This window comes from Mesocricetus auratus, unplaced genomic scaffold (assembly GCF_017639785.1).
Source record: "Mesocricetus auratus isolate SY011 unplaced genomic scaffold, BCM_Maur_2.0 Super-Scaffold_100007, whole genome shotgun sequence".
NCBI lineage: Eukaryota > Metazoa > Chordata > Mammalia > Rodentia > Cricetidae > Mesocricetus > Mesocricetus auratus.
In genome coordinates this window covers 78,446,567-78,472,205 of record NW_024429191.1, presented here as the reverse complement: position 1 = coordinate 78,472,205, position 25,639 = coordinate 78,446,567, and the positions used below count along the sequence as shown (strand labels likewise).

The following is a 25,639-nucleotide window of genomic DNA, read 5'->3' as shown; positions in this document are numbered from 1 at the left end:
GATGGTCTACTGCCACTCATATCTCTTGCTTCATGTCATGATCTCAAGGAGTTCATTTTCCCTCACCTGTGCTCTTCTGTGATTGGCTGGCAGGCTCTACCATTCACCTGTGATGTCCTTTGCTTCCGTACACTCCCACGCCACCTGCCAAGCCACCGTGGTAGCTTTTGGTCACTTAACGCTAACCCTCAGATCACCTTATGACAAGCATTAGGAGCAAAGAAGCCTGTTCTGAGCCACCTGCAGCTGGAATCAGACCCTCGGTCTTAGCTGGGTGTGGAGGTGCAGGCCTTTAATCCCAGCATTCACTTGTAAGGCGGAGGCAGGTGGATCTCTGTGAGTTCCAGCCTGGACTACATTAGTGAGTTCCAGGCCAGCCAGGGCTACATAGACCCTGTAGAATCAGAGCCTAGCTCTTGAATGCTAATGTCATCATGTAATATCACTTTGTACAATGCATATTGCTAGTAAGAACTTTAAAAAGAGGCTGGCTTAGTCAGTTAGCAGACTGCTTCACAAGCATGAGGGCTCGAGTTAAGATCTGCAGCGCCCACATAAAAGCTGGGTGTGGCAGCGCGTGTCTGTAACCCCAGCACTGGGGTGTGGGGCAGGCAGAGACAGGAGGATCTTTGGAACTCATTGGCCAGCCAGCTTAGACAACTAGATGCATTTCGGGTTCACTAAAAGACAGAATCAGAAAATAAGGTGGAAGGTAATTGAGAAGTGTATCTGATGCTGACCTCTGGCCTGCACATGCGTGCACTCACACAAGCACATACGCATAGAGCCACATAGACACATAGATATATACCATATATATAAATAACAATAACAAAAAAGGAAGAAGCTGGTGATACTACTCAGTGACACTTGCCAACAAATCAATCCTGGTGATCTGGGTTCAGTCCCAGAATCACATGGTGGAAGAAGAGAACTGATTCACACAAGTTATCACCCCTCCACCCCACCCCCTCACACATGTATTTTTAAAACTTAAGAATATAGTCGCCGGGCGTTGGTGGCACACGCCTTTAATCCCAGCACTCGGGAGGCAGAGGCAAGTGGATCTCTGTGAGTTCGAGGCCAGCCGGGTCTACAGAGCCAGTTCAGGACAGCCTCCAAAACAATACAGAGAAACCCTGTCTCGGAAAACAAAAAACAAACAAACAAACAAAAAAAGAATCTAGGCAGTGCACAATTGCTGGTCATTCTAACTGCAGGAAGTCTGATGCCCTGTTCTAGCCTCCACAGGTACACACACACACACACACACACACACACACACACACACTTTAAAACTAAAAGAATCTCTTTGTGATTTCCACTACGAGGTGGTCCAACTGCAGAGTGCCTCCTTAGTTCCAGCCACCCAGCCGAGGCTACCGTAGTGTAGAAAGGACTCAACACTCCATTCTGCCCCCACCTTATAGCCACCCCAACAATAGTGACACTGTCTCAAGCCCTTCTGACAACTCTATGTGTAAAAGTTTATGGCCCCATCTCATTTGATTCCTGTCCCAATCCCATGGGGCAGGAGCGCCTGTCACCTCTAATTTACACACGAGGGAACCGTGCATGCAAGGAAATTTTCTCAGGATCACACAAACTGTACCAGAATGAGGACAGGACCGTAGTTGTCTAACTTTGTAATGCTCTGTGTTTTCCTGACTGGCTAAACCTTGGGCCTCGGCTGGATGGAGTCAAATCCAGGGGACCTCTGGATTCCTTTGTCCCTTAGTCCTGCAGGCGTCCAGCCTGAGGCCAAGCCCCAGTTTCTCCCCATGGACCCCCATGCAAACAGGACCTACTTCTGTGGGTACATGTTGTAATGAGGCTGGGGGCACACCACCGGGGAAGGGGCCTGGTCCATGTAGGTGGCGTTGGCTCCAGCATCAGCAGATGCACTGATAAACCTGTGAAAGGAAGCAGAGCACAGCCTCAGTGGCCAGAGAGGCCAGTGACACCAGGACGGGGCTTCTGCTCAAAGCGTTCCCTTTGGTGTCTGGGGCTTAGGAGTCCTGGGTACCATCTCAGGACAGTTGAATCTTTCCTCCTCAGGGGCTAAGCCACATTTCCCGGTATTGAAGGAAGAGCAAACAAAGGATAAAGAGGCAATAGGAGACCCAGAGCTGGGCCCTGGACACTTACTCAGGGACCACTTGTCTGATCTGTGGCTTCACGTATCCATCAGCTGCTTTTGCTGTGGGGGGGGGGGGAAACACAGTGAGAACAGCACGCCATCAGTCCCCTGCTCACACCACCCTGGAGCTGTCTCAGGGATGGAAGTTCCCCAGTACTTCCGATAAACCCCTGGTGATAGATTCGGCCAGAGGGCCACTGGGACCCCTGGCTCCCATCCTATGCCCTCTCCTGGTTTCTTCCCTGGCCATTTGCATGCCTGCCAAGCAAATGTCATCAATAGGATGTGAACTCCACTAACTGACCAGGCAGACAGAAAAGGAGAGCCCGTCCATTCTGCTCCTCTATTTAACTTGGGGTGGGTTGCAAGAGCATGGGAAGTGGTGAGAGCTGTTGACTAGAGGGACAGGCAAGTAACTCTTCATGGGAATGACCCCGGCTGTCCCCTCCCCCCCTCCACTCCTCTCTACGGATGTAGAATTGAGAACTTCGCTTTCTGCTCAGCAGAGATACAAGCTGGGGGCAGGTTTCACTTTCTCACCTCACGTGTGAGCCCTGAAATACTCCATGCCAGAGACCCAAAGCCCACAGGGGAGATGCCCCTGCCCAGCCCTCCTGGCAACAGGACGCACCAAGTACAGGAGTGTAGTACTTGGCAAAGACCTCATCCTTGGGTCGGTCTGGGAACACGTAAATGAGGTAGCTCAGGTCCCCCAGTCGGTCAGCCAGGGACCGTATGGAGAAATCTCTCGTGGTGAATGGCTTCAGATTCCAGAGGTTTCGGTCGGCTGTGAAAGGGACAATTCATTCCACGAGCTGCCCTCGCAAGAGGATCGTGGTGTGGGGTTTTAGGAAGGATTGCTGAAAGAGCAGGGCCTTTCCCAGCATGCACTGGCCTCCATGCACTACAAGCCCAGCCTTCCTGCTCCTCCAGGCAGGGGAGCTCATCTGGAACATTACACAGCAAACTGGGCATGGGAAGCTGCAGAAACTTTCCAGGTGTCCCACACCTGTGGAATCAGTGGTTTTTAGGTTCTTGGAGACCAAAAGAGGTGCCATTTCCCCTCCCAATGACCGCCATACCTTGAGCTCAGTTCCTGCCTCCCCGGGAAGTGGGTGATTACTAAGGACACGGGGCCTCATTGGACATGGGAGTCAGGAAATGGAAGACAGAGCTCATGGGGTTGGGTGTAGGATGAGGAGATGGGAACTCACGAGAGTCAAACTTCCAGGCAATTGTGATGCCTCCGATTTCTGAGTCGCTAAAACGCAATAGGAAGGTCCCATCTGGCTTATTGATGAGCAGGTCATGGGCCTGTTGCTTGTTCACAAAGCCTAAGATGGCCCTGGGTGTGTGGTACATTCCATGTCATTGCTGGGTAAGATGACACCATTCCAGAAACCCTGTGCCCGCCCGTTGCCCCCAGGGCCCTGCTCCTCACCCATCATTCCAGTGGGGCTTATGATGTTTCTTCAGTACCTCCATCACCCCATCAAACCACTGCCAGAAAGTGTAGTTCCAGCCTGGCAGGTTCTCCTGTGAACCCCAGGACACCCCAGTCACAGCAGTCCAGGAGTCAGTGCCCTTAGCTCCCACCATGCCTGCTCCCAGCTCTCCCCAGCAGGCTGTGTGCTGTCACCACCCACCCACCCAAGTTCTCACGCTTCTGCACACGGGCCAACCCTGTGAGTGGGGACAGAGGCTATGAAGACTCGTCTAGGCTGGGAAGGCCCATCAGGGCCGTTCTTGCCCTCTCCTTTCACAGACAGATGGTGAAACTAAAGCACAAAGAACAGACAAGGCCTAAAAATCAGCGAGAAGCCCATGAGGGGATCGCTGCTCGGGGGTCCGCTCACCCTCCTTTGGCTCGCATGACTGAACCACTGACATGATGCCTCATGGCCCCTGCTTGCATCCTTGCAGTCTGAGAGCCAATCTCTCCTGATTGTAGGGAGTATGGTTGGGGCAGAGGGTAGGATGCTAGCCTCAGAGGGTGGTAGCCTGACTTCACGATAAGAGAAAGTGTGACTGGACCCTGATGGTGTCTGGCAGGTAGCTGGGAAACTCCGGCAGGCAAACACTGGGAAAGCCTGGAGTAAGCTGGCCACTAACCCGGTTGAACTGGGACCAGGACACGGACATGCTGTTGTAGTCCTCCAGGTGGCTGCTGCTGCTGTTAAACAGCTTCTGTGCCAGGAACACGAGGTTCTCCTTGGTCAGGCCCCGGTTGCTCTGCACTTCTGCCTTGAATTTCATGTTGAGCGCCTCACACAGCTGCGGCCACAGCACCTTGTCAGGCACGGCGAATGGCACCCTGCCCTGAGAGGGAGAGAAGAATGAGGAGAAAAGGCAGGCTAAGGGAGCTGGAAATGCTAGAAATTCTCTCTCTCTCTCTCTCTCTCTCTCTCTCTCTCTCTCTCTCTCTCTCTCTCTCTCTCTCTCTCTCTCACACACACACACACACACACACACACACACTCGAGACAGGCAGAGACTAAGGGACAGAAAGGGCTGAGAATCATCCAGAAAGAATATAAAAACACAAAGGGGAAAGAAAAGCAGAAGGGAAGAGGTAGGCAGTGGGATCCAGCAGAGGCAAAGGCCCTGACCATGGGACTGAGGAACCCTAGCCCCAGGACAAAAGGAAAGCAAAGACCAGGTCCAGAAACCAGTCCCTTTCCTTGGGGAGACCAGTCAATTCTGAGTCCCAAAACCTACCCAGGGCCTTCAGCCAGACCAGCACACAGGCACTCACCTCACCCTGCCACCTCGCCCTCCAGCTCAGTTGGTCTAACCCAAGGGCAAGTCTAGGGCCCAAGGGCCAAGGTGGAGGGCCCAAGAGAACTCACCGGCTCAGCAAAGGCATTGTCCCACAGCACAGTGGCGGTAGCATTGTGATCCTGGCTGCCGTGAACGATGACAACCACAGGGAGGGACAGCGTCTATGGAAGTCATAGAGTAAGAGTTGAAGGGTTTCAACAGTGTGTCCTTTGCATAAGCAAGACTCCTAACCCTTATCACACCCACCATTCAGCCACAAGCCTTCCCAGCAGTCCTAAGTGTAAGCAAACAAAGCAAGCTAGGCTTGCTGGCTCACACTTGAACCCCAGTTCTTGGGAGACGGAGGCAGAAGGACTGAGAAGCCGAAGCTAGTCTAGGCTATATAACAAGACTTCGCTCTAAAACAAAAACAGAGCTGAGGATATATTTCTGCTTAGCCTGTTGCCCAAGTAATATGGTGCCTGCAGAATCCAAGTAGTTTCTCAGTTGCAGGGCAACTGGACTGAGGCAAGAGGACTTAGAGCCCTGTGGTATTTTGTATTGTATTATATCAGATATTCTTTTTGTTGTTGTGTTGTTTTGTAAACAGGGTCTCATGTATCCCAGACTGGCCCTGAACTCCCAAAGCACCTGAGGATGACTTCTGATCCTCCTGCCTATACCTCTGGGTTACAGGCACACACCACTATTCTTGGTTTTATATGGTTCTGGGGATCAAACCCAGGTCTTCCTGCATGCTTGGCAAACATTTTACCAATTAGATAGATTCCTAGCCTGCATTCTAAATTGTATTTTATCATTATTGTAAGTGTGTGTGTGTGTGTGTGTGTGTGTGTGTGTATCAGAGAGAGGGAGAGGGATAAGGATAGGGAGAAGGAGGGGCAGGAGAGGGAGAGAGAGAGAGGAAGGGAAGGAAGGAAGGAGAGAGGGAGGGAGGGAGGGAGGGAGAGGGAGAGAGAATGCACTACGGCATGCATGGGGATATCAAAGGACAACTATTTCAGGAGTCTATTTTTCCTCATCTACTGTGGGTTCCAGGGTTCAGATTCAGGTTGTCGGGGCTTGTACAGCAAGAGCTTGCACCAGCTAGACTATCTTACAAGCTGCACATTTTGTTTGTGAGCCATCCTGTGTAGGTGCTGAGGACAGAACCTGGGTCATCTGCAAGAACAGCAAATGCTCTTACATGCTGCTGAAGCATCCAGCTCCTTTTTTTTAAATTTTTATCTGTATGGGTGTTTTTGCCTATTAGCATGTATGTGCCCCACATTCATGCATTGCCCATAGAGGTCAGAAGAGGACATTGGATTCCCTGGAATTGGAGTTACTGAGGGTTGTGAGCTGCCATGTAGGTGCTGGGAATCGAACTCTGGTCCTCTGGATGGGCAGGACTACAGGTGTATACCATCACAGCCAGCTCGGCCTGCAGCTTTCCTACAGGAGCCGAGTAAACTTGGGCGGGTCCCTTCACTAAGCCGACTGGCCCTCATGAATGGTAGCTGGAGCCTCACCTTCACCTGGAACACCAGCTCATTGCTGCCAACACTGAACTGAGACTCAAATAGGACCGTGAACTTCTCCTCTGTCACGGACTCTGCCCCACGCCTGTCAGCACGCTTGATTCTTTTCAGTGACTGCAAAGCAGGAAACCAGGATGAGACAGGGGTAAATGGCCACCGAGCCCCTGCCCTGGGAGGACCTCCCCTCCAAGGCAGACTGGCCTCACCATGTTTCTGAAGTGGGCGCTGAGGGTGCCTGTGGCTTGGTGATACTCCATGACGCAGCAGTTGTTCAGGATCTCGCCGCTGCACTCACTGCAAGAAGAGGGCAGCCCAGCTCCAGTGTGGTGCCAGGGTGGAAACCCAGGGCGCTCTGCACACTAGGCAGGCATGCGTCAATAGCTGACGTCTATGGGCCTGGGAGACATGTTTTTAACGGGGGCATCAAAGATGGGACTAGCCTCCTGTATCCCTCCATTCATGCATAGCTTCATGGATAACTTTTCAGGACAGGTCTCTAGGTCTCATGTGTCTCTCTACACTCTTATAGCTCAACATATGAGTTCTGCCTGAAACACAAACAAACAGACAAGCCCTCTCTCTTTCCAACTACTGACCTGATAGGACTCCTCAGGGATTTTTATTTGTGTATTTGTTAAGACAGAGTCTCACTATATAGCCCTGACTGGACTGAAACTGTGTAGATCAGGCTGGACTTAAACTCACAGAGATCCACCTGCTCTCTGCCTCCCAAGACTGGAATCAAGGTGTGCACCACCATGCCTGGCTGACTTTGTCAAGGTTTGGTTTGGTTTTGGTTTTTTGTTTTGTTTTGTTTTATGGAGTCTCTTGTTATCCAAGCAGCTGACTATGGAGCTGAGGATGACTTTGAACTCTTGATCCTCCTGCCTCTGCATCCAAAAAACTGGAATACAAGAGTGGGCTAACCCACCCACTCCAGGCTTTCAATATCAACCAATCACCAGCAACATGAGCTCGTGTGTGTGTGTGTGTGTGTGTGTGAGAGAGAGAGAGAGAGAGAGAGAGAGAGAGAGAGAGAGAGAGAGAGAGAGAGAGAGAGAGAGAGAGAGAGAGAGATACAGCTGTGCCTTCAATCACAGCTCATTGAATGCAGTGCTCTGCAGGTCAGTGGTCCGGTTAGGGAAGAGGCTAGTTCTCAGTGCTCTTTGGATCACAGTGGTGTACCTACTGCTGAGCACAAATGATTGAACCATGTGGCAGTTCAATCTTGCTGCCCTACTAAGTGTCAGACATGAGCAAGGCTAGGAAAGCAAATGGAGGGAGAAGAGTGTATCATGGAGAACCATAATGCATTCTTGGGTATGCCTGGAAGGGATAAAAGTTGAGCTATGCCCCCATACAGACCCCACCTGAGCAAAAGAAATGGCACTCAAACCCAGTAGGGAGGGACACTGAGGCACACTCACTTGCGGGTGTTCTCGTTCTTGAGCAGGGACTTGGCCTGCTGCTCACTGATGATGGTGGCCTTCACCTGCGGGGGGTTCATGTGCACGTTCAGCTTCCCACCCACCAGCAGGCGCACGGTGGCTGCGAACTTGGTCTGGGTCTTCAGGACCTGAGGAGGCTGCTTCTCTATGATGAATGTGCTGCAGGGGACACAAGGGACCAGACAGTTGACCAGATGCTGCTTCAGGGGAGAGAGCTGGGAGGCCAGCTGGGGGGAGGGCCTTCCTGTGGGGCTGCTAGGAAGGAAGACAGGCAGAGGAGGAGGGGCCTGGCCTCTGTTACCAGGGAGGACATGGGGGCTGGAGACAGAAGTGAGGGAGGCTGGACACCATGGTGTTTCCTGCAGTGTCCTCACCACACACTGGGCCAGGACAGCCACAGCAGCAGAGCTACTAAAGCCACAGTGGGCGGGGGAGGGGGAGGAGCAGGACTGGGGCAGAGCTCTGGGTTTGGACAGACCCTGGGCCTCAACATGCCCACCCCCAGGAACAGCCACGTCCCTCTGAGCATGGCCGGGAGGCAGCAGTCACCTGGTGACCAGGGCTGAGATGATGTCTGTGATGGTGGCGTTGACCTCGGCCAGCATCTCCTCCACGGGGCCTGGGATGGGCAGCTGCTGGCAGAGGTGCTCAGCCCTGCGGATCTGCTGCCGGTTCTGCCAGATGATCTCGGCCAGCTTCTCACACCTGCAAGGAGCCCAGGGCCCTCAGAGGGACAGTGGCCTCTGTCCCAGCACAGGCCAGGGGAGGAGGCCACACGACACTGTTCCTCCCTCCCAACAAAGCCACATCCCCTCCCAAGGAGCTGGCATTGGCCCCCACTACTCTGTGCCTGTCCCACTTTCCAAAAGCAGGACAGACAGGGTGGCCCCAACTTGGATCAACCAGCTCAAGAGTAGCCCTGCCCATTCCAAGGCACCACTGTCCCTTGGGGGAGGTGGCAGGGGACTGAGGAGCCAAGTCCCCTCAGGAGCCAAGACATTGATAGAGTGAGAGCCGTCAGACAGTGGGAGCCTGCTCCTCAGGCCAACATGGACAGCAGAGGCAGCTGGCACCATTGCCCAAGCCCCCGCCCACCCCACCCACCTCTAGCCCTCACCAGGACTGCAGCACGTCCAGGCTGCCCTCGGGGGGACCCCCGTTCCCCGCCAGCTGCTGCCTCCGCTTCCACTGGATCAGCTCGTCATCCAGGATGATGGTCTGTTGCTTCCTCAGCAGCTGCAGGGTTTTCTGGTGCTTTTCAGCCAGCTCCTGCGTGAGGGAGGGCACAGCGGCCTGCTGGCTCCTGGGGAGCAGCCCACAGGCCCTCTCCACCTGCTCCACCTCACATGCACCCCAGGAAACAGGGGACCTGTTCTCATCTGGCTCTGTCCCCTACCTGGTGCCCTGGATCTCAGGTGACAGAGCTCCCTCCCAGGGGCAGAGGGAGGCAGGACCCACTAACCACACGGTACTGCTGCAGAGTCTGTGCCTCTCGCTGCAGCCAGGCCTCCAGGGACACTTGCTTCTGCTGGAGGGCTGTCTCCCGGCTCATGCGCTCCTGGGGGTTCAGCTGGGCCAGCTGGGCAAACTGAGCTGGAGGAGGGGACAGGGCACCCACCACCATCGTCTCTTGTGTCCAGTGGGAAGTCTGGAGGATCTGCACTCATGCTCTGGAGTGAGCTCCTCGGAGTCAGACATCCCATTGATGGCAAGGGAGGGTTCCTACCAGGCATGAATGCCCGGTGATGTTCCTTCAGAATTGCTCACAAGCCTCCTGGGGGAATCTCCCCTGAGCAGTGGGAGTGGGTGTCCAGAATGAAACAGAAGAGGGTCCCATGTGGTTGGTGGCCCTTGCCTGCCCCACATGACTGTCAACAGGCCCTCCCCACAGGGACTGGGGATGGGTACAGAAGGCCCTGCTGTTTAAAAGCTGACTTAAGATGGGCAAATACCTTGCTTTCCCGTGCCTCGCTTTCCCTATTTGTAAAACAGGGAGAATCCTAACACTAATTCAGTGAGCTATTATGGAGATGGAAAAAATGATAATTTTTCCCCTGAGAACTGCCTATTGCATGGAAGCTCTATGCAGTTTGGTCCTAATTGGTGGACAGATGACAGAAATGAGTGGTCACAGAGACAAGCCTTCCTCAGCACGACCCCTGACGCAGGAGCCCCATCCAGAGGCCTTGGATCTTTCATCTCAAACATTCATTCCTTCCGTTCAGCTGTTTTCCCAGGAGGAATGAATGCAGTTGGGATTGCATGATCCCCATGATGCCTGACCAGGGTGGGTCACCTTGGGCTCAGCTGAGCACTCAACTAAGAAGAAAGGAGAGACAGATGGACAGACAGATACAATTATTTCCAGGATTCCCTGGAATCCCATCAGTAAGATTCTTATAAGGAACAAGAGGTGACAGTGTCTCACCACCAGTTGCTGGGAAGGCCATGAGTGGCAGGAACAGGTGACGAGAGAGGTACTAATACGGTTAACTCTCTGTGTGTGTGTGTCTGTGTGTGTGTCTGTGTGTCTGTGTGTGTGTCTGTCTGTGTGTGTGTGTGTCTGTGTCTGTGTGTGTGTCTGTGTGTGTGTGTGTCTGTGTGTGTGTCTGTGTGTGTGTCTGTGTATGTGTCTGTGTGTGTGTGTCTGTGTGTGTGTGTGTCTGTGTGTGTGTGTCTGTGTGTGTGTCTGTGTGTGTGTCTGTGTATGTGTCTGTGTGTGTGTCTGTGTGTGTGTCTGTGTGTGTGTGTCTGTGTGTGTGTCTGTGTGTGTGTCTGTGTGTGTGTGTCTGTGTGTGTGTGTCTGTGTGTGTGTGTCTGTGTGTGTGTATCTGTGTGTGTCTGTGTGTGTGTCTGTCTGTGTGTCTGTGTGTGTGTCTGTGTGTGTGTCTGTGTGTGTGTCTGTATGTTCGTATGCGTATACTTGTGTGTCGGGGGTGGGTGTTGGCACAGATCATGAACCTGAGGATCGCCTCGAACTCACTATGTAGCTGGGGATAATTGAGCATTTATTCTCCTGACTCTGCCTTTGAAAGTGCTGGAACCATCACTGGGAATTGAGTGGCTTTCCTCATGTGAGGAAAGTACTCCCCCAGGTGAGCTACATCCTCATCCCTCAGCCCAGTACCTTTCTTATATTTGAGAAGAAATCCCAAGACACAGATGGGTCAGTTATTCAAGGAACACAACAAACTCAGCAGCTTGGCTCAGCTCAACATCAAACACATAGAGGGTTGAAGCTGCCTGTCTATCCCACTGCTGGCAACCCTCCCTTGTCCCACATTAAAAAGACACTGAATGCTGGCATTTATCACTATCTTTAGTGGCCCCTGAGCCTCCCTGAATTCTTACTCAGGTCTGGTCAAGCATTTGTGCACACTGTCAGATCTTATTCAAGTTCCTGGCTGACCTCTCAGTATCATGTCACACTGACCTGGTCCTTGCCCCAGGGACACACAAGCTGAGACAGACGAGAGCAGCATTAGACAGCCAGGACAAGTTCCCAACCAGAATTTAGGAATACGGCTCCCATCTTCCTGCAGTGTGGTGGGTGGGAGGAGTACTGTCCAGACTCACGACATCCTGCTGAAGACAGCAGGGCCAATACCTTAGTCCAGATTCCCCTTCTAAGTTCCATTTAGGTCTCTCTTGGCCATTTGCACAGGTTTCTGGGATGGAGGCCAAAAGATCCATGACAACTATTGGCTCCAGTAGAGTAACCTGGTCGTCCCTTCTGCAAACAGACCAGTACTTCGTGTTTTGTGTAGCGCTGGAGATCAAGTCCAGGACTCTGTGCATGCCGGCCAAATGCTCTTTTCCTGAACTACACCTCCAACCTTCTGTTTGCAGTATTGAGCAGGATAAACAAGACAAATTGACACCACATACATATAAATACAAACCTCACCCAAAATCCAAAGCTAGACCTGTACACAGGTAATGGAAACAGCTCAATTAAAAATGGATTGTCAGTAGCTGGCGGCACATGCCTGCAATCCCAGCACTTGGGAGGTTGAGGCAGGCGAACCAGGAATTCAAGGTCATTGTCAGTTACATAGTGAAGCTGGAGCCTGCCTGAGTTTAAAAATAAAATAGAAAAAAATACAAAGCAAAACTCAATACATGATAAAAAGCTTTCTCTGTTACAACTAGTCTTGATATATTATAAATTTTTTAAAAGCATGGCTAAGGGGCCAGTAAAATAGCTCATTCTGTGATTCAAGTGTTTACTTGCAAACATAAGGACTTGAGTTTGCTTCCCCAGCACCCATGTAATAAAAGCCCAGAATGAGGGTGCTCATCTGAAACCTTAGTTGCATCGAGTGGGAGGGGGTGCAGGAGGCAGAGAAGGAAGATCTCTTTCTGAAGCTTCGAGCTCCAAAATTACAGTGGAGAAAACCCGAGAAGGATGCAAGATATCAACCTCTGGCCTCCACATGCAGAAATGCACATGGGCACCAGGGCTCACATGCACACATATAGAGAAGAAAAGAAAAGATGAAGTAAAAAAAAAAAAAGGAAATTTAAGAATGAGCCTAAATAGTGGTGCTCGCCTTTAATCCCAGCACTTGGGAGGCAGAGGCAGACAGATCTCTGTGAGTTCAAGGCCAGCCTGATCTACAGAGCTAGTTCCAGAACAGTCAAGATTATATAGTAAGGTCCTGTTTGTTTTGTTTTGTTTGTTTGTTTTTAAAGGCATGATAGACGCTGGGCAATTAAGAACTCTTACTGAGGCCAGGCGTTGGTGGTGCATGCGTTTAATTCCAGAACTCAGGAAGCAGATGCAGGCAGATCTCTGTGAGTTCGAGGCCAGCCTGGACTACAGAGCAAGTTCCAGGACAAGCTCCAAAGCAATACAGAAAAACCCTGTCTTGAAAAAACAAAAACAAAACAAAACAAAACACCACAGAGCTCTTACTGTTCTTCCAGAGGACCCCAGTTTGATTGCCAAAACCCATGTCTTAGCTCACAACTGCCTGTACTTTCAGATCACACAGATGCACAAATACATGAATAAAACTAAAACAAATACTAAAAGAAAGAAAGAGAGAGAGAGAGAAAGAAAGGGGCATGACAAAGCACATTTGCAATCCAGGCACTTAGAAGGTTAAGATAGGAGGATCATGAGTTGAAAGCCAACCTGTGCTATATAGCACAATTCTGTCTCAAAAGCCTAAAAAAAGAAAAACATTTCAGAAATGTCAGAATGATTGGCAACTGACCAGAAATTCAGAATAATCATAAATTGATCAGAAAAGCATACTAATCATACTCACACCTATTTTTTTGTTTTTTTTTTTTGTTTTTTTGTTTTGTTTTTTTGTTTTGCGAGACAGGGTTTCTCTGTTTTGGAGGCTGTCGGTCCAGCCTGGCCTCGAACTCACAGAGATCCACCTGCCTCTGCCTCCCGAGTGCTGGGATTAAAGGCGTGCGCCACCAACGCCCGGCTCATACTCACACCTATTAACAATTTCAAAATTCATAAAGGAAATGCTACAAAAAGCGTCATAGAAGTAACGAATTGCATAATCATGGCAGGGTGTATGATAGCTCTCTTTTAGTAGCTGATGAAACAATCAGCTAAAAAAAAAGATCAGTCTGGTGAGGTGGATCGTTAGAGAGGGAGAGAGCCAGCTCCCACCGTTTTCTGACCTGCAATGATATGCATGTACCCAAAAGCACGTACATAGCATGCATGAACACACACAATAAATAAGTAAATGTAATTTTTTTTAAAAATCTTAAGACCAAGATCAATGGTTCTCAGAAAGTGATCCAAGGAACCCCTGGCAAGTGCCTGAGACCCTCGGAAAAGACCCACAAAGGGAAGGCATTTTTCATAAAGTCAGAAGACCTTAATTGCTTTGTCATAGTTTTTGCTTTGTCTTTTGTTTGAAATTTTTGTCAATTTGCATAGTATATTAAAAGTGTAACAATACAGCCAAAAAGAATTTGTTCACAAAATGTTTGAGTTTTCTCCTTGTACATTTGCTCTAAGGGCAAAATCATTGCCAATAAATCTTAGATTTTAACTGGTAAGTTTTTAATTTGGAGTAATAATGACTTTTTATTATCTTAAAATAATTTTGATTTTTCTCTTTAATAATTTTACACATGTATATAATGTATTTTGGTCATATTTACCCTGCCATGTCTTTTGATTGGGGGGTGTGGTTTCACTATGTAGACCAGGCTGGCTTTAAACTCCCCATCCTCTTGCCTCAAGCCCTTCTCTGACCCCAGTGCTGAGATTATAGGTTGGCACCACCAAGCCTGAGTCTTCTATCCTTTGGCTTTTGAAACGGGATGTGATTTATCCCAGGCTGGCCCTGAACTTTCTTTGATGATGACCTTGAACTTTTGATCATTCTGTCTCCACCACCCAGTTACTGGAATCACAGGCATGGGCCACCGTGTTCAATTTATACAAACTGAACCCAGGACCTCATCATACTACCAAGCAACTTACTAACCGAGCCACACCCCCAGCCCTGAGCCTTCATTCTTGATAGCTTACAAGTGTACAGTGGGATTTTCCAGATTGAAAGCAACACACAGCTAGCTATGTTTTATCAAGGCTCACACGAAAGACATTCGCAAATAGAGTCAGGAGTCGCTTAAGGATGTGGATACATTCTGAGAAATGCATCATTGGGGGATTCGTCATTGTGTAGATATCAGAATACTTCACAAGCTAGATATCATGGCTTACTACATACTTTAGGCTATGTGTTATGGAACATCATAAACACGTTCCATTGTTGACCAGCACATTGTCATGCAGGCATGACTACATGAAAGCTGCTTATGTTCTACTCACTAAATTTGGCTTTGGAAAATATATTACAGGGTATTTTTTCTTTATTTTCCTTTTATGTTAATATTATTGAATTTGTAGTGGCTATTTAAAGAGACAACCATGGAAGTCACATTCTTTTCAAGCACACAAGATGTATCCACCATGACAGAGCATATACTGGGCCATGACAAAGTCTCAATAAATTTGTAAGCTCTAGGAACATACAAGAGATGTTCTCTAGTCAAAGTAGAATTCAATGAAAAGTTAGTATCAAAGCCAGTAAAAGTGCAATATCTAAACATAGCAGACAGATGGAAATCAAACAATGCATTTCTAAATGAAATACAGGTAATAGGATTAATCATGAGAGAGATTAGGGCTACTTCAAAGTGAACACTACGAACACACAGCATCTCCGAAAGTGTGCTGGGGACTATAAAGCAGTTTTGTAGAGGAAGATTTATAACTTTGAAAAATATACATAGAGACAGAATAAAATGTACTCTTTCCATGCTTTTAATCTCAGTACTTAGGAGGCAGAGGCAGGTGGATATCTATGATTTTGAGTCCAGCCTGGTCTACAGAATGAGTTCCAGGTCAGTCAGGGCTACATTGCAAGACCTCTCTCAACCAAAATAAAAGTCACTCTTTCCAATAGTTTCTGGGACCGATATAATATTTTATGTAGATAAGTATATATAAGCATATGTAGTTGGCTTTTGAGTGTACATTTATATATCTCAATCATATAAATGGATTAAAATAGATAACTACGTCTCTAAGAAACAAGGATAGGGGCACAGGAAACTGCAGTACAGCCCTGCCTGTTCTGGATGGAACATCAGAGTCAGCCTATCTCTAGGGTCAATCTCCAGACAACTCACACTGTACCTGGAGCTAATTCCTTCTGAGATAACTCTTCCCCCACACCCTAATTGTGGCAGCCACTAACAAATTACAGAGCTAGGAGACAGAAGTTCTACAGCCACCTTGCCTCCAGGATCTGGTCCCCTTAAAGTTCCAAGTAGGGGCAAAGCTGGTATTCCAGCTCTTCTCAGCCTTCTCAACCAGTGGACTCCATGCCAAGTGCTCCTTCTGGTTGGGGCATACTTGGCCCATGTTCTTTTATTCACTCACATTTTACTGACTGCCTTAGACTAAGGGGAGTCTGTTGCTTAGGAAGATGCAGGAGTTTTATGACCTATCTGTAGCTAAGGTTTGATTCTGCAATTTACAGGCAACCTAGGTCCAGTTATTTGTTCGCTTTAAACTTCCCTTGTAAAACAGGGACACCAAGCTATGCCCTCTGCAGGTTCCTCATGAGGGTGCCTTGTATTATGCAAGCCAAAGGCTTAGCCTAGAACCAAGACCACAGCAGAGGCTCAAACCCCCTGGAAGCCATGATGTTTCTTATGAGGCTTTGGGCAAAATGCTCCAGGGATGGTGAGCCTCCCTTCCTACTGGAGATCACAAAATGTTTCTTCCTTCCGCCCACAAGATGCTCATGGCATCCTGGACCGTGATGCGGGCCTCACCTTGGATCCGCAGGCTCTCCTGATACTGGATGATGAAGTACTCTTGGGTCTGTTGCAGCTTCTTCAGCTCGTTCTCCGTGTCCTGTGTGATCAGGCGCAGCTCCTCAAACGTCTGGTTGATCTGAAGGTGCTTCTGGGACATGGCATCAACCAGGGCACCAGCAGGGGAGCTGCACTGGGGACAGAATGGATTGAGTAGAAGTGACAGGGGCAGTGTGCCAGACAGAAAAGAGGGGAGAAAACCTGAGTCTGTGGGGAGCGCCAACACTAGACACCCCACACTCCAAATGCAGGCTTAGAAGGAGGTTCACAGGACAGTCAATGCCCGAATTGAAGTAGAAAGGGAAGAGAGAAGGGAAATGAGTGGCCTGGCAAATAATGGAGACTCCAAGGCAGACATTTCTGTTTCAGATCTGGTTTTACACTTGAGAATGTTGAAAAAGCCCATCAGATTTCCTTTAGAGAAACTAGAACTGAACGCTGGCAGGTGTCACGTGGATGATCTTCCTCCCAAGGATGCTGCACCTCCTCCTCGGTCCACCATTATCGACTGACCCAACGTCACTGATTGTGCTAAGTGCTGGGGACACAGTAGGAGGCAGGGCCCTTGGACCCACATAGCCTTTGTCTTCACTCACACTTGGAGGGAGGGGAAGAGGCAACTCTCTCATGGGAGGAGGGCATCCTGGAGATGTCCAAAATAAAGTGATGGGAGAGACAACAAGAATGCCTCTTTTTTTTATTTTTTTGGTTTTTCGAGACAGGGTTTCTCTGTATTGTTTTGGAGGCTGTCCTGGAACTAGCTTAGTAGACCAGGCTGGCCTCAAACTCACAGAGATCCACCTGCCTCTGCCTCCCGAGTGCTGGGATTAAAGGCCTGCGTCACCAACGCTCAGTTTAGGAATGCCTCTTTTGAATCTCATTATTCCTAGAACATCTGGTCCAGAAGGGACCATGTGGTTGGGGACTTTCCAACTAAGTGTTCTTAAAATAAAATCCAAACTCCTTTAGTCAGCCTGACAGGTGGCCTCTGCCTGCGTCCTCCTAGTTTCCCTGTGGCCAAAGCACAGCAGGCACATGCACTTTCTACATCTGCTCCTTCATCATGAAAGGTGCCTGCTGGCCTCAGGGCCTCTGCACCTAGGCTGCATCAGCCTGCAGCATTCTGGTGGCAGATCCTCCTGAAAAAAGTACTTCAACCCCATACTGTGGATGTGTGTTTCTCAACCCTGCTCGAGTCTTTTATGTGGGCAGTTTCAACAACTCAGGGATGCAATATTGGGCATCTGGAAGATGCAGTGCCTGGCTCCTGACTCCTTGTTCATTGGCACACCCCATTTGGTCCTCCACTCTCCAGCGCCATTAAGTACTTGCAAGTCTCCAACCATAAGGCACCACCAACTCCTTCTTCCCCCCACATATGCTGCTGTTTCTTTGGGATACAGAAGTCTACTTCTTTCCTCCTGGGCCCCTTCAGGGCATGCTACCTTAAGCTGCACTGTCTTCTCTTTAGCAATTAGCTTACTCAGTCTGGTCTTTGCTGGGACTCCTTCTAGGTGGAAACTGCTTTGTTTTAATTTTTTATTTTATTTCTATATCATTTATTTATTTATTTATTTTGATTTTTTGTTTGTTTGTTTGTGAGACAGAGTTTCTCTGTGTAGCTTTGGAGCCTGTCCTGGCACTCGCAATGTAGAGCATGCTGGCTCCAAACTCGCAGAGATCCACCTGCCTCTACCTCCCTTTTTCAACATTCTCAAGTGCTGGGATTAGAAATGTGTGCCACTGACTGGCTATTATTTTTTAATATTTATTTATTTATTTATTAGTTTTTCTAGATAGGATTTCTTTGTGTAGCCCTGGCTGTTGGGAACTCTGTAGACCAGGCTGTCCTTGAACTCATAAATCTGCCTGTCTCTGCCTCCCAAATGCTGGGACTAAAGGTATATGACACAACCCCCTGGCAAAAATTTTATTTTAAAGATTTCTTTGTATATGTGTGTTTAAAATTTCATTTTCTTGTCCATCCTTATCCTGCATATGGTTTCGTTTAACCCTCATGATGATCTTATAATGCAAGTATTATTACTATCCCATTTTACAGCAGTGGGATCTGGGAATGTATCTTGAGAACACTTGCTTAGCATGTTCACCACCCCGGGTTTCATTGTTAGAATCCAGGAAAGAAAGAAGGGAGAATATAAAGGAAAAATGAAAAAAAGAGAGGCTGGAGAGATGGTTTAGCGGTGAAGAGCATGTATACTGTTCTTGCAGAGGACCCAAATTTGGTTCCTAGTACCCAGATCAGATGTTCACAACTGCCTGGAACTCCAGTGGATCTGATGCCTCTGGTTTCCAAGGACACCTGCCCACTTGAACACACACAGTTAAAGAAATAGGCCTTATTTCTAAAAAAGGAAAAGGGGCTGGAGAGATGGCTTAGAGGTTAAAAGCACAGACTGCTCTGCCAAAGGTTCTGAGTTCAATTTCTAGCACCTACATGGTGGCTCACAACCATCTATAGCAAGATCTGGTACTCTTTTCTAGTGTGCAGGCGTGCATTGTATATGTAATAAATAAATAAATCTTTAAAAAAAAAGAAAGGAAGAGAAAGGGAAGGAAATGAAAGAGGAAGAAATAGAGGTTTGGGGAGCCAGGGACTGGCCCCGAAAGGGGGGGTTCACTCTGACCACAGCATAAAATATACCACCTCTCACACCTACCCCTGTGTTTTATTTCTTTTGTGCTCTCCTCATATCCATGTTACATAAACAAAGTGGAATTTAGAGAGGAAGTCAAATGGTTTGCTCTCCAGCTTTTCTCCCACACCCACAGACACTCACGTTGTTGGCTTCCCGGACCAGCCTCTGTTCATTGTACAGAATGTGCCGGATGCAGCGAACCAGTTCCATGGGGCAGCGGTCGTAGGTGTTCTGAAAGAGGACAACGGGAACCACCAATGGCCACCTAGTTCTGACCTCGCTGGCTTCCTTACAATGCCATCCCTTCCTCTCCTTCAGCCTCAGCTTTTCCCAGGAAACCCCTTGGTTTCCCCCAACTATCCTTTGCCCTTCTTCCCCTCCCAGAACTTCTTACTCGGTTTATGGTGACTTAGAAACTCACTAAACACAAAACTCATCCAACCTCCCACCGGCCTTCACTCTCTGAAGCATGGAAAGCCTATGACAGAAACTCAAACTGTTCCCAGGTCATGGATGGGAAAACTGATGCTCAGATAGGTATGTGTCCTGAGGCAAATGTGTGTGTGTGTGTGTGTGAGAGAGAGAGAGACAGACAGACAGACAGACAGACAGACAGACAGACAGACAGAGATCAAGACTGGGGTGTCTGATGCCTACATCAAGGTACTTTCCATTAGGCACCTGGCCCTGGGTTCCTAGTGTGCTTCCCCTCAGGTTTCTGCTGTTTCTCCCTTTTTCTGGGATGAGCTTTTATTTCCCTAGCATCCTGCTGTTTGGATGTAAGAGGGGTTCTCTAAGAAATACGAGTGAGTTCCGATAAATGCTTGACCATGAATAGCACCCACACCCCTTTCCTGCTTCCATAAAATCCCTGCCCTCCTCCATATAAAGGGGGGGGCTTATTTTTTCTTTCTAAGCCTTCGATTCAAAGCCTTTTGTTCCACTCTTGCTCCAGGGCAGTTCTCTTGCCTCTAGATGAGCCCCAGGGGAATGTCTGTTTGCCTTGTCCCCTCGTTTCTGGGCTCTGCCAGTCTTCCTTTCTGTTGAAGAAGTCCACCTGGCTCTGCCTTCCGTCTCTACTGCCTGATCTGTCCATACTGCTGCTCCACCCATTCCTCTCCCTTTCTTGAAACAACCTCTTCTCCCTCCCCCACACTCCCACCTTTTGCTTTGTAATAATGTTAAAAGAATCTGACAGGTCTGACTTAGAAAGAGGGGGTTGGGGAAATTGAAGAAAAGTTGCCAGTAAGCTTCTGGTCACATGGTGACTCAGTGGCCAAGCCAGTAAAAATCCCAGGGGTTCTGATGCTGGAAGAGAAAGCTTAAGGGGGCCTTCCTTCAGAAGGAAGGCATTCGCACCCACCTGGAGCTGTGTGGCATAGTGCCCCAGCTTGATCTTCAGCAAAAACCCATCTTCCCCCACCTGGTGTTCTGCTTTCTTCTGTAGCTCCTGCACCAGGCCCTCCAGGAGCTGGGTGGCCTGGCTTCGGTCCTGGGGATTGTCCAAATCAATGGCATCCCTTGGGACAACACAAGGAGAGAAAAACTGTACCAAGGAGATCAAGCACCAAGAGTGATTCAGGGTGTTGCAGTCCCACAAGGCTTGCTCCTGGCGGCTGTGCATCAAAGTCTAGAAAAGTCTCCCCCTCGGTAGCTCCCATTGCCCTCTTCCCCTTTCCCGGGGACACCACCCCTTCCGCACAAGGACAGATGGAATCAGAGTCATACCAAACCACAAAGAGAAGACCCTTTGTTCTGGATAGCAGGGACCCACACTGAAGGCGAAGGTTCAGGGCATGGGACACCTACCAGGGCTGACTCTCGATCCACTGGGCCAGGTAGTGCCGGACCTCGATGGGGAAGTGCTGCCCATACAGCACTTGCATCTGGCGCAGCGCATCTCCCTGCAGCTGCTGGGCCTGAATCCAGCCGGCCATGGCTGTTCACCTAAAGGAGAAGGTAAGCTATTTGTTTCGCAGAGGTTTCTAGCCTGCCTGTGCCCTGCAGTGCCACCAAAGGACCTAAGGACTGCGGTGAGGTCAGGCTCCTCCCCTCACCCCAGGCACGCTTTCCTGTGCGGGAAGAGAGATGGCTACCCTTCCCTTCCAACAAGGAACCCTCGAGGCTGGGCGTGGGGATCTGGGCAGGCAGATGCCCTCCCCTCTTCTGTCCCCTTATCCCATCGTGTCATCCCCAAACTAAAGGGGTCTACAAACCGAAACAGAAACTTCAGAGACAGAAGCCCACAGTCCCCCCGACTAGAAACGACTGCAAAAATTCTCCCCACCCGGCCTCGGACCCATACTCTCAATTTCTGGGAAGGGAAACTATTCCAACCCAAAAGTTAGGGCAATGCAGCGACCGCCACTCGAGGTCCAAGTCTCCTCAGGCACGTGTCTGGGGCTGTCAGGGAAAGAGGACTAAGAGATCGACTGTCTTTAGAGTAGCCCTGGGCTTCACTCCAGTGTCTACCCGCTCCAGGTGGAGCCTGACTGTATCGGTGTCACTGCGTGCGTCCACCCCTGGCTTGTCCCCTGCACGGGTTCCTTGTCCATGATCCCTCTGAAGCTCCCACTCGAAGCCCAGACCGATGCTTGTCCCGTGTCAGGCCGGAGGGGACTCTAGGGTGCTAGGTCCCAGGCTAAATTCCCTATCCACGCACCAAGGGCGACGCCACACCGACCCACCCACCTGGTGCTGCGGAACGCCTGCAGCTGTCGCTCCCGGTCGGGCTCCTGACGGTTCCTGACGGCTCTTGACGGCGGCGGCGGTGGCGGCTGTTACTACAGGAAGGAGCCGAGAGCAGCGATTTCCTCCTCAAAGGTCAGCTGCCTGCGATAGACCAAACACAGCGCGCGAGCTCGCGCCAGCACCCCTCCCAGCGGCCGTCGCTCCCTCCTTGCCTCCGCCCTCGATCGCCTGCTCCCCAGCGAGTGCGCTGCAGTTACGGGGGGTGGGGGGACCCGACGGACCACCCGACTGGGCGGCGCCGTACAGAGGACCGCCTTGACGAAGGGGTCCCTCGGGAGCCCTGGTTTGTGCTCCCCTGCGGCTCCAAGGGGGGGGGGAGCGTCCTGGGGACAGCTGAGCTGGAGCAGCCAGGGGTGCCGGGAAGTCCCGAACTCTGGAAATCCCAAACTAGGGCCTCAGTTCTATCTTGTTAACTTGGGGGGGGGGAAGTACGAGGAGGAAGAAAAAGGCTACCTGTGGATGCCACCTGCCTCTGTCGTCATCGTCTCTGTCTGTAGATTTACAAAGTATGGTGTGCTTGCACTCGTGTGTGTGTGTGTGTGTGTGTGTGTGTGTGTGTGTGTGTGTGAGAGAGAGAGAGAGAGAGAGAGAGAGAGAGAGAGAGAGAGAGAGAGAGAGAGAGAGCAGGTGTGGTGGGTGTGGCTTCTATGACCCTGCAGAGTCAAAACTTTAGAGAAACTGGGGATTCCAGAAAAGCCAAGCCCACCTCTAAGGTCTCCCCACTTCTTTCCTTGCATGACTCCCACTATGTGACCTTCCCCCTCGAAGTAGGACCAAGAAAGATCTTGGCAATCATATGCTTCAACCTTCCACCCCCTTTCCGACCTTTGCAGGTAAGAAATGTCAATCCAGAGAAGAGAAGGGGCCTGCCCAGGACCACGCTGTGGCCACATCATGGCCTCATCAGCAGACTGTGACCCATAAACTATTCATTCCCTCCGTCACCTAGAAGGAGCCCATCTGAGGCTGGTTCTACCTTGATAAAAGGCCCAGGAAGGGGTATTTTGCATTTCTCAATTTCACATCTGCCTGCAGACTTTGCCATGGCAGCCAACCTGCTCCCTGGAGCTTTGCCTGGATCAGAGTCCCCATCCCTAAGAGTTCCCCCTCAAGGCCCAAGGGTTGGACAAGGCCAGGCTGGAAGTCTGCCATCCCCTTTGCCCAGCTTCCCTCTCCTCTGGGCCTCCTCTCTGCCGGGCAGCTGGCATGGGCAGTACCAAAGGAGGGGCCAGCCTGACTGCCTACTCACAGCCCATCTGGGCCAAGACCCAGTTGCCTTGGGGGAATCTTTCTCATTGGCTTCCTCTCTCACTAATTCCTTCTTGTATCTTTTCTCTGTGTTCCTAGTTCCTAATCCCTCTTTCTGGCCTTTAAGACCTCCCCAGTTTTATTCTTTTTACTTTAGGTTGGGGGAAAACCTGAAGTTTTTCTGCAGAAGTTGAAATGCCTGGGTTCTCCCCACCTTCTGTGTGTGGTCACAGTGACTTTACTTGGCAGGATCATGAGGAAAGGAATTGAAAACTTGTGTGGGGGGGTTGTAAGGAAGATTGGGAGGGGACCTTGATTTTCAGATGCTCTGCAGGAACCAGGTAGGGAAGGGGCTCTGGAGGAGGAAACACAGTCCTTTCTCCCCCTCTTTCTCCTCCTCTCTGTCCAATGGGTTGGATGGGAGCCAATTATACCTGCAGCTCCAGATGAACATCAACGGGCAACGCTGGCAGTGACTGGTAAGGTCGTTTTACCAATGGGAATAAAAGGCCAGATACAGGAAGTGACTTGGCCAGAGTCTTGAACCCATCAGCAGCAGATCCAACCCCATTGCCCCATGTTTGGTGGACCCCACTTGGCACCCGTGTCCACCAGTTTTTCACTGCAGGCAAATGTGGAAGTAAGTGACAGCAGATTCATCTAATTCATTAGTTTTCCCAAGTTCTCTGCTGAACTAACTCTATAGGCAGAGAACCACGCCGGTCATGCCCTTGATCTGAACGCCTGGGAGCTGGTAGTACGGAGATGCCCACCCACTTCCAGGCATCGGCTTCTCCACACCCCACTCCCAGGACCTGCAGAGAAGTCTGCTGCTACTACCAAACATCTGACTTGGGGGGGGGGTTGGCTTCCTGGGAAGATGGTGGCTAGGCCTGTATCCTAGAAAGCTAGGATGGCAGTGCCAGCAAGTAGAATGGAAAGCAAGTAGAAGAGTCTTCAGAGCCTACTCATGTCCCCCCAGACCCCACCCAGGCCCACAGGTCATTCCCTGGCTGGTCTCTGGCCTTCTCCTCAGTGGGTCATTCTAAGCCACACAATCCTATTTTAAAATCCTCCTCCTCCTCCTTTTCCTTCTTCTTCTTTTTTTTGTTTTTGTTTGTTTGTTTTGTTTTGTTTGTTTTTTGAGACAGGGTTTCTCTGTATTGTTTTGGAGCCTGTCCTGGAACTCACTTGGTAGTCCAGGCTGGTCTCGAACTCACAGAGATCCGCCTGCCTCTGCCTCCCGAGTGCTGGGATTAAAGGCATGCGCCATCAACACCCAGCTCCTGCTCCTGCTCCTGCTCCTGCTCCTGCTCCTCCTCCTCCTCCTCCTCCTCCTCCTCCTGCTCCTCCTCCTCCTCCTCCTCCTCCTCCTTCTTCTTTTTGGAGACAGAGTTCCTCTGTGTAGTCCTGGCTGTCTGGAACCAGGCTGGCCTCGAACTTACAGAGAATCATCTATCTATTTCTGTCTCCCAAGTGCTGGGATTAAAGGTGTGTGCCACCGCTGCCTGGCTCTTTTTTTCTTTAATTATTGTGTGTGCACATGCTGTGGCACTTGTGTGGAGGTTAGGGGACAACAATCATGGAATAATGCCTCTCTGTCAACCTTATATGGGTTGCCAAGCTTGCTTGGCGAGAGACTTTACCTGCTGAGACATTTTTTCAGTTCGGCTTGTGTCTTTCACTGCTTGATTCTGACTTTTTCTATGCCTTGTTTTGTCAGTGGGCCGTGGGATACAGGACACTTCTATAACTTTCCCAAGATGGGAGCCGAGGAGGGAAGAGTGTTTTGGGGGCAGAGATCACTGTGGTTATGACTCTGGGTAACACAACTACCCAGAAGTGTCATTTTTTCTTTCTTTCAGTCCTTTGGTTTGGTCGCTATTTCCCACCATGAAGCACCCTGGTGGTTTTCGGGGACTGAGCTCTAGGGCAGACAACTGAGGCCTGGGGGAAAGGGATTAGGAAGGTTAGAAACTGGTATGTGGATGGAACTGGAAGTAGAGGCTGGCCTCTTCCCTCTGATTGGGCTTCATCCCCAATTCTGGCTTGTAATATTCAGTGGAGTCAGGAGGGATTAATAAATCAAATACACAGACACACATGAAAACTCAATATGGTGCCATGCACTTGCAGTCCCAGCACTAGGGATGTGGAGCTAGGTGGGTCCCTGAGGCTCACTGTCTAAACCATCCTAGCATAGTCAACTTTCTCAAGTCCCAGGGAGAGATTCCATCTCAACAAGCAAGGCTCTGACCTCCACATGTGTGTGTTCACATACATACATGTGCACCCATATACACATGTACCCATATATGTGTGTACCATACACATGCACACACTCCCAAAATATCACACAGAGACAAATCCCCCTCCACGCCATCTTGACCTGAATCATGACACATTATGTGCTAACATGCTAGGTAGCTCAACCAAGCCTGCCAATGATTTTGGAAGGAAAGCAGGGCTGGAATCATGCCAGTGATTCATCCATGAAAGCGACCTATCTGAAACTATATGTCTGGTATTGTATGTGGTTGCCACCACCAACAGCTTGTTGGGTAGGGTCTCAGTGACCATGCCTAGGTGTGCCACCTCCAAGCCCAGGCTACACCTGTAGAGTGAGGAGGTCTCCTCTGGCTGGCCTACCAGATGGTTCTATGGTATTAACAGTAGCTCCTGCATCACTCTAAGTGGAGCTTAGTGCACAGGATG

The 25,639-nt window shown here is 49.9% G+C and overlaps 1 protein-coding gene across 1 annotated transcript in view; it reads right to left on the bottom strand.

Moving 5' to 3' along the window:
* Positions 1-25,639, bottom strand: part of LOC101842510 (signal transducer and activator of transcription 5A) — a 31,287-nt gene that overhangs the window by 1,597 nt on the left and 4,051 nt on the right. Inside the window, exons 3-20 of the mRNA XM_040749711.1 lie at positions 21,617-21,757; positions 20,735-20,872; positions 20,289-20,445; positions 19,067-19,156; positions 16,224-16,398; positions 9,352-9,482; positions 9,007-9,158; positions 8,439-8,594; positions 7,869-8,048; positions 6,648-6,735; positions 6,433-6,555; positions 4,990-5,082; positions 4,253-4,459; positions 3,582-3,676; positions 3,355-3,485; positions 2,772-2,927; positions 2,149-2,200; positions 1,809-1,913 (exon numbers count right to left, since the gene is read on the bottom strand). Coding sequence (XP_040605645.1) covers positions 1,809-1,913; positions 2,149-2,200; positions 2,772-2,927; positions 3,355-3,485; positions 3,582-3,676; positions 4,253-4,459; positions 4,990-5,082; positions 6,433-6,555; positions 6,648-6,735; positions 7,869-8,048; positions 8,439-8,594; positions 9,007-9,158; positions 9,352-9,482; positions 16,224-16,398; positions 19,067-19,156; positions 20,289-20,445; positions 20,735-20,862 — 2,219 coding nt within the window. The 5' untranslated portion in view covers positions 20,863-20,872; positions 21,617-21,757. The remainder of the gene's footprint in view (positions 1-1,808; positions 1,914-2,148; positions 2,201-2,771; positions 2,928-3,354; positions 3,486-3,581; positions 3,677-4,252; positions 4,460-4,989; positions 5,083-6,432; positions 6,556-6,647; positions 6,736-7,868; positions 8,049-8,438; positions 8,595-9,006; positions 9,159-9,351; positions 9,483-16,223; positions 16,399-19,066; positions 19,157-20,288; positions 20,446-20,734; positions 20,873-21,616; positions 21,758-25,639) is intronic.